The sequence below is a fragment of the Scyliorhinus torazame genome, chromosome 13 (genome assembly GCF_047496885.1).
Source record: "Scyliorhinus torazame isolate Kashiwa2021f chromosome 13, sScyTor2.1, whole genome shotgun sequence".
Lineage (NCBI taxonomy): Eukaryota > Metazoa > Chordata > Chondrichthyes > Carcharhiniformes > Scyliorhinidae > Scyliorhinus > Scyliorhinus torazame.
Window position 1 is genome coordinate 34,791,254 of NC_092719.1, and position 20,712 is coordinate 34,811,965.

Genomic DNA, 20,712 nt, shown 5'->3' on the forward strand with positions numbered 1-20,712 from the left:
TTTTGCTTTGTAGCCTACTGTCTTTTAGATGTTAGTTAGTGTTTATCTACAAAATGTATGACCTACTGCTGCAGCCTTAACAAAAATTTGTGCATTTATATCTTTAAGGCACAAAATGTCCCAAGTTATTTTACAGCATTTTAGCAGAAGGAATAAGGAAGTTATAAAAGAAAGCGGAAGAGAGTTAATTAGCTTGGTGCAGGGAAGGGAACTTGCTGCAGTATCAGGAGAAGCTTCCCATCTCATTTAAGCAGTCAATCAGATAATTGTCTTGCATGCTGCCTTTCAAACTTAGCCAAAGATGTGCAGGTTAGGTGGATTGGCCATGCTAAATAGCCCTTAGTGTCTAAAAAGGTTAGGTGGTGTTGCTGCGTTATGGGGATAGGGTGGAGGTGTGGGCTTAAGTGGGGCTAAGGGCTGGTGCAGCCTCGATGAGCCGAATGGCCTCCTTCCGCACTGTAAATTCTATGACCTATTACTGTAGATCAGATGGATAATTTGAAATTACCAAACGGATTCTACCCATTTTTTGCTGTTAATTAATAAAGCATACACCTGACATTAACAATGTGAGACCTTGTCAAATGCCGTCTGCAAGTCTAAATTAACCCCATCCACCGGTTCTCCTTGGTCAACTCATCTTCAAAGAATTCCAGTTAATTTGTTAAGCATGATATTTTTCCCTTGCGTAAACCCATGCTTACTTTGATTATACCACCGCTTTCCAAATGCTGTGCTTTGTTATCCCTGATAATGGGCTCTAGCAACTTCCCTACTATTGATGTTAGGCTCACTGGTCTATAGTTACTTGTTTTCTCTCTCCCTCCCTTTTTGAATAGTTGGCTTACATGAGCTACCCTCCAATCTGTGTGAACCGTTCCAAAATCCAAAGAATTTTGGAAAATGACCGCCAATGGATCTACTATTTCTAGGCCTACTTCCTGGGATGAACAGTACTCTGGGATGAAGATTGTCAGGCCCTGGAGATTCATCCAGCTTCAATCCCATTCATTTCCCCAAAACCATTTCTCTACTAATACTTTGTGAAGACAGAAGCAAAGTACAAATTTAGTTCCTCCGCTATTTCTTTGTTCCCTGATATATATTCCCCTGTTTCTGACTGAGGGCCTGTATTTGTTTTTGTCAATCTTTTTCTCTTTACATACCTATGGAAACTTTTACAGTCCGTTTTAAGTTCCCTACTAGTTTACTTTCGTTTTATATTTTCCTCTTCTTAATCAACCCCTTGGTCCACTTTTGCTGAATTTTAAATTGGTCCCAGTCCTCAAGTCTATTGCGTTTCCTTGCTAATTTGTATGCCCCTCTTTGAATCTAATACTAGCTCTAATTTCCCTTGTAAACCATGGTTTGGTCACTACTTGGCACCAAATAGGAGTAAACCACTTTTGGAGTTCACCTATTCGTTCCTTGAATGCCTGCCATTGCCTGTCCATTGTCCATCCTTTCACTAATGTTTCCCAGTCCATCAGAGCCAACTCATGCCTCAAACCATCATAGTTACCTTTATTGAGATTCAGGACCCTAGTCTCAGAATCCCCTACTTCACTATCCACATGATAATAAATTCTATCATATGGTCACTCATCCCCAAGGGTTATCTCACAACTAGATTGCCAACTAATCCTTTCTCATTACACAATACCCAGTCCAAGTTGACGGTTCCCTTGGTTCCTCAACGTATCGGTACAGAATCATCCCGTTTATGCTCCAGAAATTCCTCCTCTATTGTGAGTAATTTGACTCGCCCAATCTATTTGCAGGTTAAAGTCAAACATGCTCACAGATGTTCCTTTATCTCATTCATCTCTGATTTCCCATCTAATGCTATTACCAACATTACCACTGCAGTTTGGTGGTCCGTATACCACCCCTATGAATGTTTTTTGCTCCTTGGTGTTTCTTAACTCAACCCATACAGGTTCCACGTTGTCTGTGCTAATATCTTTCCTCAATATCGTGTCACTATTTTATTTAATCCCAACAATGCAACTCTACCACCTTTTCCCATATCCGTGCAATTTTTTCCTCCCAAGTATTTATCTTTTTTTTTAAAGCTACCTTTGAAACTTTTTACCACCCTATTTGGTAGTGCATTCCAACTCCTAACCACTCATTGTATTTTTTTTTAAAAAGGGGGTTTCCTTCTGTTGCCTCTGATTTGTTAGCAATCTTATCACCTTAAATCTGTGACTACTGATTATTTACCCTTCAACCATTGGAAACAGTTTCTCTTAATTTACTCTATCTTAGGGCAGCACGGTAGCATAGTGGTTAGCACAATTGCTTCACAGCTCCAGGGTCCCAGGTTCAATTCCCGGCTTGGGTCACTGCCTTGCGGAGTCTGCACGTTCTCCCCGTGTGTGCGTCGGTTTCCTCCGGGTGCTCCGGTTTCCTCCCACAGTCCAAAGATGTTCATGTTTCGTAGATTGGCTATGCTAAATTGCCCTTAGTGTCCAAAATTGCCCTTGGTGTTGGGGCGGGTTACTGGGTTATGGGGATAGAACTTAGAACATAGAAAAATGCAGCACAGAACAGGCCCTTCGGCTCACGATGTTGTGCCGAACCTTTGTCCTAGATTAATCATAGATTATCATAGAATTTACAGTGCAGAAGGAGGCCACCCGTCCCATCGAGTCTGCACCAGCTCCTGAAAAGAGCACCCTACCCAAGGTCAACACCTCCACCCTATCCCCACAACCCAGCAACCCCACCCAACACTAAGGGCAATTTTGGACACTAAGGGCAATTTATCACGGCCAATCCACCTAACCTGCATATCTTTGGACTGTGGGAGGAAACCGGAGCACCCGGAGGAAACCCACGCACACACGGGGAGGACGTGCAGACTCCGCACAGACGGTGACCCAAGCCGGAATCGAACCTGGGACCCTGGAGCTGTGAAGCAATTGTGCTATCCACAATGCTAACGTGCTGCCCTTAAGAACAAATTAATCTACACTATATCATTCTACCGTAATCATGTACCTATCCAATAGCTGCTTGAAGGTCCCTAATGTTTCCGACTCAACTACTTCCATAGGCAGTGCATTCCATGCCCCGACTACTCTCTGGGTAAAGAACCTACCTCTGACATGCCCCCTATATCTTCCACCATTCACCTTAAATTTATGTCTCCTTGTAATGGTTTGTTCCACCCGGGGAAAATGTCTCTGACTGTCTACTCTATCTATTCCCCTGATCATCTTATAAACCTCTATCAAGTCGCCCCTCATCCTTCTCCGTTCTAATGAGAAAAGGCCTAGCACCCTCAACCTTTCCTCGTAAGACCTACTCTCCATTCCAGGCAACATCCTGGTAAATCTTCTTTGCACCTTTTCCAAAGCTTCCACATCCTTCCTAAAATGAGGCGACCAGAACTGTACACAGTACTCCAAATGTGGCCGTACCAAAGTTTTGTACAGCTGCATCATCACCTCACGGCTCTTAAATTCAATCCCTCTGTTAATGAACACTAGCACACCATAGGCCTTCTTCACAGCTCTATCCACTTGAGTGGCAACTTTCAAAGATGTATGAACATAGACCCCAAGATCTCTCTGCTCCTCCACATTGCCAAGAACTCTACCGTTAACCCTGTATTCCGCATTCATATTTGTCCTTCCAAAATGGACAACCTCACACCTTTCAGGGTTAAACTCCATCTGCCACTTCTCAGCCCAGCTCTGCATCCTATCTATGTCTCTTTGCAGCCGACAACAGCCCTCCTCACTATCCACAACTCCACCAATCTTCGTATCGTCTGTAAATTTACTGACCCACCTTTCAACTCCCTCACGAGTGGAGGGTGGAGGTGTGGGCTTGTGTAGGGTGCTTTTTCCAAGAGCCGGTGCAGACTCGATGGGCCGAATGGCCTCCTTCTGCACTGTAAATTCTATGATTCTATGAACCTTTCAATGATTTTTAACAGCTCTTATCAAATCTCCCTTGGTCTCCTGTGCTGTAAGGAGAACAATGCCAGCTTTTCCAGTCTGTCCACGTAATTGTAATCCATCACCCCAGAACCATTCTCATAAATCTCCTCAACAGTGTCTTCACGTTCTTTCTAGAACATAGACTAAATTCCAGATGCTTCTGAATGATGTTTTGTACATTATGGCAATCACTTAGCAATCTGCTCACCTGGCCATCATAAGCTGATCACACAATCACAACATTGATTTGTAGCATGACATCATGCTATTAAACAATAATCACTGGATGCCATTTTAAAATTGTCAGCATAATTTGGAAGGAGATTGAATCAAAACCAACCCCCAAATAGTACGTTTGATTCCTGATCCTTTATAGCTTAGAGTTAGTACATTTCAATGGAATCTGGGACGCTTGAACATGAATGCAATTCTATAATTCCACAGTCCTGTGGGAATAACATGAAGAGGGTCAATGTGTAAGTTTAGCTTTTAGTAGCGGTACTAAATTACTATTGTGCTTCTGAGTTTATTGATAATACTAGTCATTTATCAGCAGCCTATAAATGACAGTGACAGAATGTGTTTAATTTTGAATATTGCAAGTGCAGTTCCATCAAAATAGATTCTGATAATTCTAAGGAAAATTCATTTCCAATCAAATATTGCATTGTTTTCCTTCTGTGCACATTTTCTTCACTGTAGCTATTCCTTTATCAGTGCAAGTACAATTTAATTTATCTACATGTTCTAAAACTATTCTGTTTCTATAAGATGTGTTTATAAATTGCCTTTCTTTCTCACTCCGATTTAAAACATTTTTAAAAATTATCCATGTGGTGTAATTACTACAGTTGGGGACTTCAGGTGACGGTGGGCGGGAGGCGGCCGCACAATGGAGGGCCCACGCTCGGGAACGGCAATTTCGGGGCTTTAAGCCCGGTCCCAGGGTCCGTGGAGGCGGCAGAAGGGAGAAGGCACGGAGGAGGCACTGAGAAGACACAGGAGGGAAAAAAAACAAAGAAAAATGTCGAGGGTGAGCAGAAAAACGGCAGAAAAAAAACCAGCTGGAGGTCTGTCGGGGAGTGGAAAGGTCACCGCGGGGTCACCAGGAAAAATGGAGGCTGGAGCACCAGGGAAGGCCGCACTGCTTACGGCTGAAGAAATAACCAAGGTGATGTCTGCGGAATTTGAAAAGCAGTTGGCGCAGATTGCGAAATGCATGGAGACGGTGAGGAAGGAGATGAGGGAGGCTTTGAGTGTGCTGGTGGAGGAGGCGGTTTCCCCGGTGAGGACGGAGGTGGCGAGCGCAGTGGCGGAGGTGCGAGAGCAAGGGGAGGCGCTAAAGGAAGTTGAGGAGACGTTATTGCAGCACAGTGATCAACTTGCCTCGATGGGGAAAGAGATGCGGAAGGTGATTGATACTAACAAGGATCTGCGAGGAAAAATGGAAGACCTGGAAAATAGATCCAGGAGACAGAACTTGAGGATTGTGGGGCTGCCCGAAGGAGTTGAAGGACCGAAGCCGACTGAGTATTTTGCTGCGATGCTGGCAAAACTACTGGGGGAGGGGGAGGACCCCTCCCGATATGAACTGGATCGGGCTCATCGGTCGTGGAGGCCTGTACCAAAGGCGAGTGAGCCGCCAAGGGCAGTGACTCTGTGCTTCCGTAGGTACAGGGTGAAGGAGAAGGTCCTGAGCTGGGCCAAGCAGAAGCGGGTGGTGCAGTGGGCTGGAGCTGGTATACGTGTATACCAGGACTTTACGGTGGAGCTGGCAAGGAGGCGGGCTGCCTTCAACCGGGTGAAGAGGGCACTGTACATTAGCAAGGTGCGGTGCGGCATTGTATATCCAGCGAAGCTGAGGGTGACTTACAAGCTCAGGGACTTTTATTTTGGAACGGCGGAAGCAGCGGAGGAGTTTGCGAAAGCAGAAGGACTGTGGCAGAACTGACAAACTGAGGAATGGCCATGTGCCGATGTAACCTCATGACTGTATTTTCTTCTTTTTTGTATCACTGCGCGCGGGTGTAGAGATTAAAGGAGCCAAGGTGGTATATATTTGGACGAGGGAAGGGATGGGACTTTCACTCAAAATGAGAGTTCTTTGGGGAGTAGGTGGATAGGTGGGGTTTGTGTGCTAAAAGGGGATCTTTGGGCTTTCCTGGGGCCGGGCAAGTGGGAAAGGGACCCGGGCGGGGGCCTCTACGCTGGCCGGTGTGTGCCGGCCAGTGAACGGGAGTGAGGTGGGGGAGGGGCTGCGGCCATCGGAGCCTGGCAGAACAGGATCCGAGTGGTCTAGCCGTGGTGGAAAGTTGGGGGGGAAGGAACCGAGGGTAGGGGGAGGAGTTTTACAAGAGGCAGTGGACGGGAGGAGCTGGAGACCTGGGGTGGGGGGGGGGGGGGGGGGGGGGGGGCAGAGCTGTGTAAGATTAAGGGTGACTACGGGTAATCCCTGATTTATTTTTGTCATTTGTTTATGTAAACATGCGAGTTGAGGTTTGGGGGTTGGTGGGTAGATGGGATCGTTGTTGTTATTATGGGGACTGACGTATCTTGCTGATTATTGTTTATCGTTGATGGATGTAATTGTGGGAGAAAATGTGAAAATGGAGGAGAATTAAAAAAAAAAAATTTTTTAAATTGCTACAGTTTGGCAGCAGTGGTTTATACTCCATGTATTCTGGTTGACACTTTGTAATACTGAGGGAGTGTTGTATTATCTAAAGTATGTTAATGTTTGACTGAGGTCCCTAGTTATTTGATTAGCATAAAATAATAAAAACATTTTAAAAATCCTTTGCAGGACCTTGCTGTGTGCAAATTGGCAGCTATATTTTGCAATATATAAAATAAACAAAATGCTGGAAATACTCTTGGCAGCATCTGTGGGGAGAGACCGAGTTAGTGTTCCAGATTGATTACCTTTGTCAGACTCTAATGAAGCTCCAGGATTTCTCTCTCCACAGATGCTGCCTTTCCTGCTGAGTATTTCCACCAATCTCTGATTTTATTTCAGATAGTCAGAGTGTTGTCATTGCTACCTGAATGAATGCGGCAGGCTACACAGCCTCGGAATTACTTTGGTACTGGGTTGAGCTTCTATTTGTACAACATGTTCTTGTCATTTTGCAATATTTTGTCATGTATTTAATTGAAGTGAGCTTCTTCTTCATTGTTAATGCTCAAGATCTTTTCTGTTCAGGTATAACTTTGACTCTTGGCGGGAATTTTCTTACTTGGACGAAGAAGAAAAAGAAAAAGCAGAATGGTATGTAATCTTTGAATCCTTTTCGGATTTATTCAACATTTTTAAAAAATCCTTTGGCATAATCAATATAGAAAGATTGATGTGAATTCTCATCTGGGCAGACCTAATTGTTCACTAAAAATCCAAATTCGACAATTGAAGGGGGCGGCACAGTGGTTAGCAGTACTGTGTCACAGCGCCAGGGACCCAGGTTCAATTCCGTCCTTGGGTGACCGTGTGCAGTTTGTACATTCTCCCCGTGTCTGCGTGGGTTTCCTCTGGGTGCTCTGGTTTCCTCCCACAGTCCAAAGATGTCCAGGTTAGGTGGGGTTAAGGAGATGGGGCGGGAGGAGTGGGCCTAGGTGGGAGCCTCTTTTGGTGGGTGGATGCACGCTCGATGGGCTGAATGGCCTCCTTCTGTACTGTAGGGATTCTACAGATTCTATGAAGCTTTACTTCTGTCATTTGTATAATTGAAACAGTCGCAGTATTTTTTAAAAGGCAATAGAATAGTACGCCTCATCTTGTCAATGTTGAAAGTGGCAAGATCCTGGATAAACGTGGATAGACATGCTCCCACTTCCCCCTGACCCAACCAAACGATTGACCCCCCCGGAAAACAAAAAGAAATGCGGTGGCTCGCTCATGCAGGAATTTGTTGTTGCTGTGTAACTGCATAGTTTTCCCAAATGGCCATTCGCTTTGTGTGACTATAGCAAGATGGTTAACTATAGGATCACTTGAGTGAGATCCGATCAGCAGCTGCATTGGCAACCACATACTCCCACTTCTTTTAGGAATTTATGGGGATATAATGCACAGCAGATATGCCCACTGGGTGAGTTTACTCAGCTTTTAAACATTAATATTTCAGCTTCAACTTTTAGCATAATGATGCAATTGTAGGTGACGCATTATTGTCAGTGTTGATTTTTTTCTTTTGAAAACAGTTGGAACTTAGCAAGTGAAAATTGCAAGCATAAAAAGGAGTCATTCTGATCTATGTCATTGCACATTAGAATACCACAATGCCACCCTAAGCCTGATTTATACTTCGAGCAAGGATGAGATTGAACTATTAGCACTGTTAAGGTTTTTTTATTTTTTAGAATAAATTTAGAGTACCCAATTGTTATTTTTTTCCCAAATAAGGGGCAATTTAACATGGCCAGTCCACCTAGCCTGCACATCTTTGGGTTGTAGGGGTGAGACCCATGCAACACTGAGAGTATGTGCAAACTCCATACGGATAGCGACCCGGGGCTGGGATTGACCCCGGAAGCTGAGCGCGTGAGACAGCAGTGCTAACCACTGCGCCACCATGCCACCCACAACACTAATGTTTTAACTAGCGTCTGACTGATAGTAATTATTTTAATGTGAAAAGGTTGACCATTAAAGATAGCTTGCTTTTCTCAACTGTTCATTGTTTGAATTTTCAAAGCCTGAAGCAGTTTGACATGCCATGTGTTTCCAACTGTTTTTAATTTAATTGATTCTATTGTTGCTCCGCTTATTTTTTTAATCCAACTTTGCAAATGTGATGACTCTATACAGTCTTCAATTCTGAGAGTTATATGTACAGATTGAACTGTTTCAGCACAAGCTCAACATAGTTTGGAACCCTGTGTTAGGGAAACAAGGGTAGTTTTAAGGGATATATAATTGTATTGGTAAACATTAGAAATAAGTTATAGTCTTAAGTGAGTTTAATTTAATGTTTCTGTGCCTGGAAGGGTAAAACCTATAGTTAGATTCATGCTGGACAAAGGTGCTTGTATGTGTTGGGGTTGGTTAAGTTCTGTGCTTACAAAGGGCTACAGCGTGAATAATAAGTCATTAGCATGTGGGGGTTGCTTAGCAACTGGAGGCCCTTGTAAGGATTTTTAAAAAAGCTTTAAAGTTTTAGTTTAACTAATTTGATTACAGTTAGAGATTAGTAAGAGAGATGAGAGAAGGGTTTAGGAGATGAGAGAAGGAACATATTTCTCAGCTTTGCTAGAAGAAAAGTCATACCATGGAGTAATAGTCAAGAAAACAAGTGCAGAGATCTGAAGGATTGCTAGCTAAGGAAACAAGAGAAATGAAGTGACGTTTCTAAGAAATCTGAGGTTAAAGGTACAAGAACAGAGCACTGTTCAGTAAAAAGACAGACGGAACTGAGAAGAAGGCCGAGATGCTAGAAAGATATCTGAAGTGATTTTCAGGTTCGTGAGATTTTACTACAGCCTGTTGAATGTGAATTGAAATAACTATGAAAATTGGTGGCTGTATCTTGGAGTTTGTGCAAAAGCAGTTAAAACAAACGAAACTTAAAAGGCTTTATTGTTAAGTCCTGGACTGGATTTGATGTTAAAAGTGGAGCGGAAGCTTGGGTTCAAAGAGCCATTTATAAAACCTGGACTGGATTTTGAAATGCAAGCCCCGAAGGGAAAGCATTATTACGAGAGAGGATTTAAAGTGTGTTTTGGGCAGTGGAGTTTGGAAAATCACATGTGACAATCATTTAGTAGGATTCTGAGAAGAAAGCTACAGACACTAGCTTGGGTTCAAAGTAGACTGTGTGTATTTGACCACAGCCACTCTGTCTCCTTAAAAAGGACTTTATGTTAATGGGACCATTGTAGCTTAAGAAGTCCCTTGGAATATATATTAATCTTAAAATCTGTATTTGTTTAGGTAAGATGGGAGTAAAGACGTATTGTAAAATAACCCAATTTTTAGATGTTTAATAAGTGTTTTTTCTTGTGGTCCTGTGACTGTTCCTCCACGTTTTATAAAAAAAAGTAAAAGTTATGATCGTTTGAGCCAGGTTTCTGTTTTGGGATCTTCCCTTCCAGTTATAACACCAATTAGGATCGTAACACCTGTCCAAATACGCTCAGAATTAAAGAGCATCAGTAATATATTCTCAATACTTTGTGATTCTGTTTGAAGCCGAGATGAGAGAAAATGGATTGAGAAGCAAAACAGAGCAGCTCGAGCACAAAGAAAGAAAGAAGAAATGAACAGGATAAGAACACTAGTTGGTAAGTTAAGATGATTTTCTGAAAACCTTTTTACATGCTCCTGTTAATTGGAAGTGGTTTTGAATTACCTATTAATTCAATTATTTTCATGTGCTGTTTATTTAAATACTTTATTTGAGTTACTGGTTAATTTAAAGCAAGAAGTAACTGAGTTAATAGGAGTAGAATACACAGTGTTGTAAGACAAGGTTCTGTAGGCTTAGATTTTCCTCTCTGCCACCTGCTCTTTGTTATCATGATCTTAGTGGCACCTCCATGGAGATGTGTTGAGTGGGGCACAGAATGACTTGCCGATTAGGATATCTCAGTCGCATGGTCCTGAAAAGATTCTTCTTGGGCAGTCCCTCAGGGCTGAGGGTGACTTGCTTCCACTCTGGGGAGGTGGGTTCTGCGGTGGCTGAATAGTCCAATCCGCAGACTCTGTCACAGGTTTGGCAGGTGGTGTTTGATCAGGTGGGTGGGTTGGACGCTCTGGATTCTGTGCTCTTTTTCTGCTGTTTACACTTGGCCTTTGTCTGTTCCAATCTGTGACGCTCAAGGTGATTGGTGTCTTCGCAGATGCTTCTTCAGTTTGTGTGTTCTAAGGCAAGCATTTCCCACATGTTGATGGGGATTTTGCATTTACTTAGGGAGGCTTCAGAGTGTCCTTGTAGCGTTTCCTCTGCACTCCTGTGATCGCTTGCCATTGTGGAGCTCGGAGTAGAGCACTTGTTTTGGGGGTCTTGAATTGGGCATGCGGGCAAAATGGCCTGCCCATCGCAGTTGGTCGAGCGTGACCAATGCCTCAATACTGGGGATATTGGCGTGGGAGAGGACGCTCACGTTGGCACGCCTATCCTGCCAGTGGATTTGCAGGATTTTGCGGAGGGAACGTTGGTGGTATCTTTCCAGGAATTTGAGGTGTCTGCTGTACATTGTCCATGCTTCTGATGCATACAGAAGGGCGGGGACCATGCCTGGTCTGTAGACCATGAGCTGGGTGCTGGATTTGAGGTCTCTGTCTTCGAACACGCTGTTCCTCAAGCATCCGACGGCTAATGCTAGATTTCATCGTCAATGTCTGCTCGCCCCGAAAGGAGACTCCCAAGGTATGGGAAACGATCCACATTGTCCAAGGGCCCGGCATGGATCTTGATGGTCAGGGGAAGTTTTGTGTGGCAGGAGTGGAATAGTAGAGAATCTTTGTTTTACAGATGTTTAATCTAAGGCCTATTCTCTCATATTCCTCGGTGAATGCTTTGACGATGAATGTGAGCACACACAGGTGACTCCTGCGTACTGCAGCTCGATGTCAGAGGCTGGGGTGGTCTTGGTTCTGGTCTGGAATGGTCGGAGGTTGAACAGTTTCCCACTTGTCCGGTAGGTTAGCTCCACTCTGTGAAGGAGATGGAGAAGAGTGTTGGAGTGATGACGCCACCCTGTTTGACCCTGCACAAGTATTGGGTCTGTGATGGTTCCATTGGTGAGGATCATGGCTTGCATGTTATCGTGGAGCAGGTAGAAAATGGTGAAGAATTTCTGCACGCAGCCGAATTTGGGGAGGATGTTCCACAATCCCTAACGGTTGACAGAGTCGAAGACCTTGGCGAGATCAAAGAAGGCCATGTACAAAGGTTGATGCTGCTCCCAATATTCTTCCTGGATTTGTTGCACACTGAAGATGATGCCCATTGAGCTTTTCAGCCACTGGGAGGAGCGGTTGAGGAGTACTCGCACGTATTTCCTGTGGCAGAGAGTAGGGAAATCCCTCTAATTTCCGGAGTCGGACCTGTCTCCTTTCCTGAAGATGGTCACAATTAAGGTGCCTCTGAGATCGTCCGGTATGCTCTCTTCCTTCCAGACAAGGGGGATGAGGTTGTGAACTCTTGTCAAGAGTGCCTCTCTGCCACATTTTAATATTTCTGCAGGGATTCCGTCTGTGTCAGAGACCTTGTTGTTTTTCAGCTGCCAGGTGGCTTTTACGACCTCACGGTGAGCTGGGATTGCATGGAGATGGTGGCGTGTAGCGTGCTGCGGGATGTTGTTGAGGACGCTTGTGTTGCAAGCTGTGCCTTGATTGAGGAGATCCTCAAAATGCTCTCTCCAGCTGGCATTGACTGCCTCTGTCTTTGAGCTCCGTTTTTGGCTCTCAGTGGGGTGGGTCCCTGGGTAGTTGGATGTAGATGGTTTTGATTGTGCTGAAGAAGCCGTGCCCATCGTGGTTGTCGGCGAGTTGTTGAGTCTCCTGCACTCTTTCCACCCACCATCTGCTCCTTGGGTCGCGAGTTCTTTGTTGCACCTCTGCCTTCAGTTGCCTGTAGGTGTGTTTCCTCTCTCTCAAGGGATGGGGGGGAAGGGGGGAAGGCCAGATTGTTGTTTTATTGTTGGGGTGTGTGAAGATTGAGCTGGGAAATCTTTTATCATACCATGTTGATGTCATTGTCTATGTTATTTTTATAAAAAATTTCAAATCCCTTAATAAAAATATTTTTGAAAAAAAGAATATGGACAGTCACGTAACAACAGCACTCCATTTTGTCACCATAGATTGGTACAGCACAGGGAGGGTCATTGAACCCGTTGAGTCTGTATCTTCACAAGCCCCAGCCTGAACCTACTGCTGTGCACGACCCTTCCCTTTAATATTATTGTTCAAATAACTAATTATACTAATAATCTTTATTGTCACAAGTAGTATTACATTAATACTGCAGTAATGTTACTGTGAAAAGCCCCTAGTCGCCACATTCTGGCGCTTGTTCGGGTACACAGGGTGAATTCAGAATGTCCAGATTGCCTAACAGCACGTCTTCCAGAACTTGTAGGAGGAAACCGGAGCACCCGGAGGAAACCCACACAGACTGGGGAGAGCATGCAGACTCCACGCAGACAGTGATCCAAGCCGGGAATCAAACCTGGAGCTGTGAATCAACAGTGTTTCCCACTGTGCTACCATGCTGCCAATTTACAGTATCTGTTTCTTGCCTTTGTTGGGTAGTCTATAAGTTTATCACAAGGACGTGGAAGAGCACTTGAAATGCCATTACATTCAAGGCTATGGGCCAAGTGCTGGGGTGGGATTATTGTAGTTTTGTTGTTACACTCGATGGACCGAAAGGTATGATTCTATGACATCAAAGTATATGTTTCTATATACCAATGAAATTCTGTAGCATAAAATGCCATGTAGCACTGAACATTTAATGTGGTGATTTGCTTGATAGATACTGCTTACAGCTGTGACCCTAGAATAAAAAAGTTTAAAGAAGAAGAAAAGGCAAGGAAAGAATCAGAAAAGAAGGCAAAAGTTGAAGCAAAAAGAAAAGAACAAGAGGAGAAAGAGAAAGTAAGGATTAAAAGCTGCAAGTGTCTATCCGGTTTAATTTTGGATGTATTACAACTTGATTTCTGCTGGAATCATTTTTTTTTTAAATGTTGAGAGAAAATCACACCAGAGTTGTCAGCTGCAGGAAAGCATTTCTGGCTTTGGTTGTCCTACCTTGCCCCTTGTGGGAACATACCTTGAATGTATCTGACAATTCTCCTCTTTAAAAGCATTCTCTTCCAATTTGGCCAGTCAATCTCTGATTGTAAGTTGCCCATTCTCACTTCACAGAAAGTGGCCCTCCTCCAATTAAATATTTTTAGTTTAATTGCTGTTTGTCCTTTTTCATAGCTAACATGATACTATAATCGTTGGTCCTTAAATAAATCCTTGCTGACATTTGATGAACCTCAATCCCCAGAAACCATTCTAGCAATGCCTCCTCCTTTATTGGCCTGGAAAACACTGAGCCAAACAATTCTCCTCAACGCACTTGAGAAATTCTTACGCCTCGCAGCCCTTTAGTCATCCTAATATAGACTCTATGGTATATATGGTGTAGTCTCCCATTATCATTCATCTATAGTTTTTGTTGCAAAGATTTCAAATTGAATCAAAAAATGTCTTGAAAAATATAGATCCTCTTTGCAACCAAATAATATACCCTAGGCTTGTCTTGGAATCTTTATATTTCAGCTACCAAACTGGCTAAGAGCTGTACAAGAAGGTAAAGAATCCATTTTAACAAATGTAGCAACTTGCCTAGACTTCTTCAACAGCACCTTGCAAACCACAACTTCGCAAGAACAAGGACGGCAAATGCATGGGGACACAATCACCTGAAGGTTTCCCCTCCAAGTCTCACACCGTCCTGACTTATAACTATATCACCATTCCATCATCATCAGAGGGGGAGAATTCTCTCCCTAAAGCACTGTGGATGTGCCCACATCACATGGACTGCCAAATGACTTTACTCACCACCACCTTCTCCAGGGCAACAAAGGATGGGAGATAAATGCTAATCCAAACTCAGATGTCACCTTTCTGTTATATCATGCTTTCGATCTGGCCATTAATTCAGTGTCAGTAGAGGTATATAAAGAGTATTTATAGACTTTTAGGACTCTGGACAGTTAAGCCATAAAATCAAATGAGTTCCATTCTTGGTAAAAACATATTTTTGAGATAGTTTGCACATTATTATTGAGACTTGGAAGCCAGGCAGGGAAAGTCTCCCTACAGCCCCCAATGGTGCTACAAATCTCGGTGGTGCTCAGCACCAGGAACATTGAGCACGTAATCTAGGCTGGCATTAGTACTGAGGGAGTGCTGCCCTTTCAAATGAGCATAAAAGATCCTAAAGCACCATCTGAAGTAGTGGAGTTACCAATGTGACCAGGCCAATATGTATCTTTCAATCAACATCTCTTGAAACAAGTTTTAAGATTTGGCCTGACGCGCTTCCCTGCATTACAACAGTGGATTCAAAAGTACTTAATTGGTTGTAACATGCTTTGGGAAAAGCACTGTATAAATGCAAGTCCATTTTCATCCTAATGTGCTGATCAATGTTGTAAATCCATTGCAGATATATTAATGCAGGAGATCATACAAAACATACTAATATTGCTTGAAATGACCCTGTAAGAGTTGCATTTTGAAGGAATGGAATAGATTCGGAAACTGGTTCTTGCTGCTGTATCTGATCAAATGAGAAATGCAGACCAACATTCTACCCAGCACTCTTGTGATTACATCATTTATAATTTTGTAACTATTTAGGATAAAAGTATTCAGATGCTAATATTGAAATATTTCAAAATAGGTGATTCATTTCCCTGTATTTTGTTATTTAATTTAGGCTTTTAAGTTGAACTAGTCTCAGATTTAGGAATCTGTAATGCACCAGTGAGTGAATTTTGCTTACACAAGCCACTTTATCTCAGTGTTTTGTTCTATTTTAGAAAGAACGTTCAAAATATTTATGTTTTTTTTTAAAAAGCAAAAACAGGCTGAATTAGAAATTGCCCGTTTGGCCAAAGAGAAAGAAGAAGAAGAAGCCAGGCAGCAGGCCTTGCAAACAAAGAAGGAAAAGGAAATACAGAAGAAAGCAATTAAGAAAGAAAGGCAAAAGCTGCGCACAGTCTGTAAGGTGTGATGCATTAATATTTTATTTAGTGTGGCTGGTCAGTTCTGTGGCTTTCATGTGAATATAAAAGTAATGTTCAGAAAATTAAATGATGGAAAATCATGGGGGGCTGAATGTGTGATTTTCTGATGTTGATTTCGGAAATTCCAAGCCCCTGTGTGGGGGGCAGACAAACCATAAAATGTTAGTTTCCGCAGCATGAGGACCATGCTGAATTTTCAACAAAAAACTGAAATCGCTTTTTTACAGGAGCGGCACGGCAGCACAGTGGGCAGCACAGTTGTTTCACAGCGCCAGGGACCCGGGTTCAATTCCCGACTTGTCTACGTGTAGTCTGCACATTGTCCCCGTGTCTGCGTGGTTTCTTCCGGGCGCTCCGGTTTCCTCCCACCGTCCAAAAATGTGCAGGTTAGGTGGATTGGCCGTGCTAAATTGACCGTAGTGTCCAAAGATTAGGCTGGGTTACGGGTGGAGGTGTGGGCTGAAATGGGGTGCTCTTTCAAGGCCCGGTGTAGACTCAATGGGCCGAATGGCCTCCTTTTGCACTGTAAATTCGATGATCTATGTGACACTTTATAAGGTATTCTAATGTGATGTCTCTCAACCAATATATTATCACAGTTAAGATTAACATATATTTTGTTGCTTGTATTTCAAAGGATATTTAACAATGAGACACGTTGTTTACAGTACACTAGCATTAACTTTTATTTCTTAAGCTGCTGCCTTCCAACCCCAAAGGAAAGCAATTGCTCTTGTTTGATGTAGAGGAGCCAAACAAATATATATTTAATCTAGCCAGACTTTGTTGCTGTCCCTACTCTCTGCCATCAGGTTTCTCAGTCTTTTGGTTTACTGGCTCTACTAACCAGTAATCCTCTTTCTGTCTATTTCTTAATGAATACTTTATTGAATTAGCCATGAATCTACTTCCTTAAATTTCTCCATATGTTATTTCTAATCCCTGGGTGTAGATTATTACGCATTTGAATTATTTCAACAAATTTTTATTGCCCCCGGGCTTCTATTCTCTCCCCAGATGTTCCTATGTTGGTATCAGTTACACAATGGCTGAATCAGCAACTATAGTCGTTTGTGATGTGGTATGTCTACATGCTATCATTAAACCTAATGTATCATCTACAATTACAGCTGGCAAATTGCAAAACAAGATATTCCAAATCTAATGAATGCATTGTGAAACAGAATTACTAGATATTTAAAAATCTAGACCAGCTTGAAGAATTTTAATAGGATAAATCTTGTCTGGATCGCCATTTCTTGATACCCGTGTGATTAACTTGTGCAGTGTCTATGTCAAACAGTTTTCCAAGCACTATCTTTTACGCATTTTAATTCAGACATCTTTTGCAAGGATTTTTTTGGAGCTCTTCTCCCAGCTTATCAGCCCCCCACCACCCACTCCAAGTTCATCTAACGACGTTTGTCTTCTGCTATTGTGATTCTCCCTCCACTTGACTCCTGACCACCCAGCTCATCTTCCTGGCTCCAATGCTATCAGATATTGTTGTTGGTTTATTTTCCTCTCGCACATTCTGCTCCCCATCAAAACCAATGTTGCATCACCATTCCCTTCAAAATGACTCCCCCATGACTCATCTGTTGTATTTAAATACCAACCCATCTCTAACCTACTTGCTGAGTTATTAAACATGTTGCTTTCCAGCTCCATGCTCGCTTCTTCCTCCGAGGTCCCAGGTTCGATTCCTGCTCTTGGTCACTGTCCGTGTGGAGTTTGCACATTCTCCCCGTGTTTGCGTGGGTTTCACCCCCACAACCCAAAGATGTGCAGGGTAGGTGGATTGACCACACTAAATTGCCCCTTAATTGGAAAAAAAAAGAATTTAGTGTAGCCAATCCACCTATCCTGCACATCTTTGGGTTGTGGGGGCGAAACCCACGCAAACACGGGGAGAATGTGCAAACTCTACATGGACAGTGACCCAGAGCCGGAATCAAACCTGGGACCTCGGTGCTGTGAGACACACCAGTGCTAACCACTGCGCTACCGTGCCGCCCATCTTCCTCATTTTAATTGTGTTTAAGCCCTTCATCATAATGAAAAATTTGAATCTATCAGCTTTGTCGATTTTCCCCTTCATGACTCTGAGGCTACCTATTTAAGGTTTGTAGAGATATTTCTTTTCTACAGAAATCAACCCCAGCTTTCAACCCTTTTAATTTAATTTAAAATCTAGAATTGCCTTTGTATCTACTTTCTCTGTGTCCTTTCAAAAGCAGTGCATTTTCCCATACTTAGGTGGCCAGGCCCGAGCTGCACATTATACTCCTTATGGAACACCAGACTGGATGTTGGATATGAGGTGGCCTTCCAGTAAACCATCACATTTGTTCACCAAAAGTCTAGTAGTGTGATATATTTGTACTAACTGTTGTATTTTAATTTTTTTTAAAGAGTACCCAATTATTTTTTTCCCAATTAAGGGGCAATTTAGCATAGCCAATCCACCTAACCTGCACATCTTTGGGTTGTGGGGGTGAAACCCACGCAAACACGGGGAGAATGTGCAAACTCCACACAGACAGTGACCCAGGACCGGTATTCAAACCCGGGTCCTTAGCACCGCAGTCCCAGTGCTAACCACTGCGTCACGTGCCACCCTCACTGTTGTACATTTCTGATCTCCGCCAGCAGTTTACGACAAAAAAACGGGGAAATCTAGACCATAAGATCATCACTGGCTCAGCTGATGTCTATCTTTTTCACCTATACTATAATGAACAGGAGATATATTTGCCCACCTAAAAGTTTTTTTTTAAAAATTAACATTAAAAGTCCATACCCTGCAGATCACAACTAAAGTAAGGCTTTTAAAAATGTATTAAGACACAAAACAAGAATGTCCTCTATAATAATTTTCAAGACAGTGTCTTTGTGTCTTTAAATCAGTGCATCACTTCAAGCTAGTTTTGCTTTGTTTCTTTGTACTTTGGTCAAGTTCCTAGGATGTCAGCAGCCGTACCTACCCAGAGGTCATTCTTTATCCGAAGCTCAGAAATGTTAGCTGGCTGTTAAGGGGCAGAATTATTGACCCTCACCTACCCATATCTCTATTATTTCTATGATAGGATCAGGTGTGACAACCGGCTGATTTTATTCCCCACTCTCCCCTGCCCCTTCAGAGATGCGTTCTCGAGACCAATTGTAGCAGCCTCACCCACTGCCTTGGCTTTCAGCTAATGAGGGATTGATGTTTGAGCCATTGATTTGTTTTCATGGCTGTGTTGTCCCAGCTATTGTATTTACCATCTCCACTTTAGTCTTGAGATCCCACCCTGCTATCCATGTTGTGCATGTACTGTTGCTACCTGCACAAGCAGTTCTGAGAATTATACATCTAACATCAGTGCTGACTTCAAATCATTGGACTTTCCAACCTGATTAATTATTGTATTGGAAAAGTTAAACTTTTTCTTATTTTCAAAGAATTGGAATTACTTCACTGAAGATCAAACTGAAAATGTGAAAATGATGGAAGAAGTGGAGAAACTCTGTGATCGACTTGAACTGATGAGGTAATAATCTCTATTTCAAAATTCCTTATCTGTATAATTCCAGGTGAACAATTTGCCGTCAATTTATTTTTGAAATTTGAGTTCATTCTTCTGCTCCAAGTCTCTATAAAGTATCCCTGGAAGAGATATCATTCACAATTTCCCTTGATTCTTCCTTGATGGGAACAAAAATCTACAAATAAAATAGCACTACTCATACTGGAAGTCTGAAATGACAGCACAAGATGGCGTCTGAGTACTTTGCCTATGCCACAAATGCCATCCCCCTCCCTGGCTATTGTTTCAGATTGAACAAGTGCTCCCAGCTTCACATCCTAAATGATCCTGACCTGAGCTCCTTCACCTGTATCTTATCCATCACAAAGACTTCCACCTCTGACATCTCACCCTCCCTCCTTTTCTTAAGCCATCTGCTGCTGAAAACCGTAACCATGTTTAGTGCATTCTGCCCCATTTTAGGAATTCCATCACGATTTGCACCCTCTTTCGTCTCTGTTTAACATTATCCTTGAAACCCCCCCTAATTGCTGCTTCTTTGACTTAATCAATTTTGTTTGAGCAAATCTCTGAAGTACTTGGGGGGGGGGGGGGGGGGGGGGGGGAGAAAGAGAGATTTTTTTACTTTAAAGATGTTATATAAGCAAATTGATTTTGTGGGGAAAAAGAGCAGCAATCAGTTTCACATTAAGTTGTAAAATACACACATAAACTTTAAAGATGTCACCTCCCTGCTGAATAGATGTTAATTTTGCTTTGTAGACCTGTTGCCCTTTCGGGTTCTGGACTAACTCCACCCATAAGTACTTCTGTATCATTAAGGTCTAACAGGATTACAGTCGGTCCTTGAAAACCTGACCAAGGCATTTTATTTAGTAGGTTCCAATATGTTTTTATGTTTTATTTTCTTCCAGCCTCCAAGCCTTAAATGAAGTACTTGCATCAAGTACAAGGGATGAAGGCCAAGCTGAGATAGAGAAGCAGGTATGATCTATAATAAAAACAATTACTAGCAGCATCCAGAGATCTTTGGAGAGAGGAGTTTGATGACCTTTTACTTGTGATCCATGATATTTGGCACAGTGTCAGGGACTCGGGTTCAATACCTGCCTTGGGTGACTTGTGTTTGTGGAGTTTGTACCTTATCCCCGTGAATTTCCTACAGTCCAAAGATGTGCATGATAGATGGATTGGCTATGCTTGATTGCTCCTTAGTGTCCACCGGTTAGGTGGGGTTGGGGCGGGGGGAGTTGTTCTGGGTTGGGTGCTCTTTCAGAGGGTCGGTGAAGACTCGATGGGCCGAAAAGGGAGGCATGTGCTGGGTGGAACAGCAGTAAGGTGTTCAACTTCTGGAACCTATTCTGCCAACTGATCTATACTTCCAACTCTATGGCAGTACCAAATCTGTGTACACAAATTTGGATTGTGCTTGGAGAGAGTGGGGCAAAACACGGTTCATTGTGATAAATTAA

The 20,712-nt window shown here is 42.8% G+C and overlaps 1 protein-coding gene across 2 annotated transcripts in view; it reads left to right on the forward strand.

Annotated features, from left to right (window-relative positions):
* The window catches only part of dnajc2 (DnaJ (Hsp40) homolog, subfamily C, member 2), a 55,277-nt gene that overhangs the window by 30,049 nt on the left and 4,516 nt on the right, over positions 1–20,712 (forward strand). For both annotated transcript variants that reach the window (XM_072471319.1, XM_072471320.1), the window contains 6 exons: positions 7,156–7,221; positions 10,138–10,229; positions 13,433–13,554; positions 15,539–15,688; positions 19,155–19,243; positions 20,155–20,224. In XM_072471319.1, coding sequence (XP_072327420.1) covers positions 7,156–7,221; positions 10,138–10,229; positions 13,433–13,554; positions 15,539–15,688; positions 19,155–19,243; positions 20,155–20,224 — 589 coding nt within the window. The remainder of the gene's footprint in view (positions 1–7,155; positions 7,222–10,137; positions 10,230–13,432; positions 13,555–15,538; positions 15,689–19,154; positions 19,244–20,154; positions 20,225–20,712) is intronic.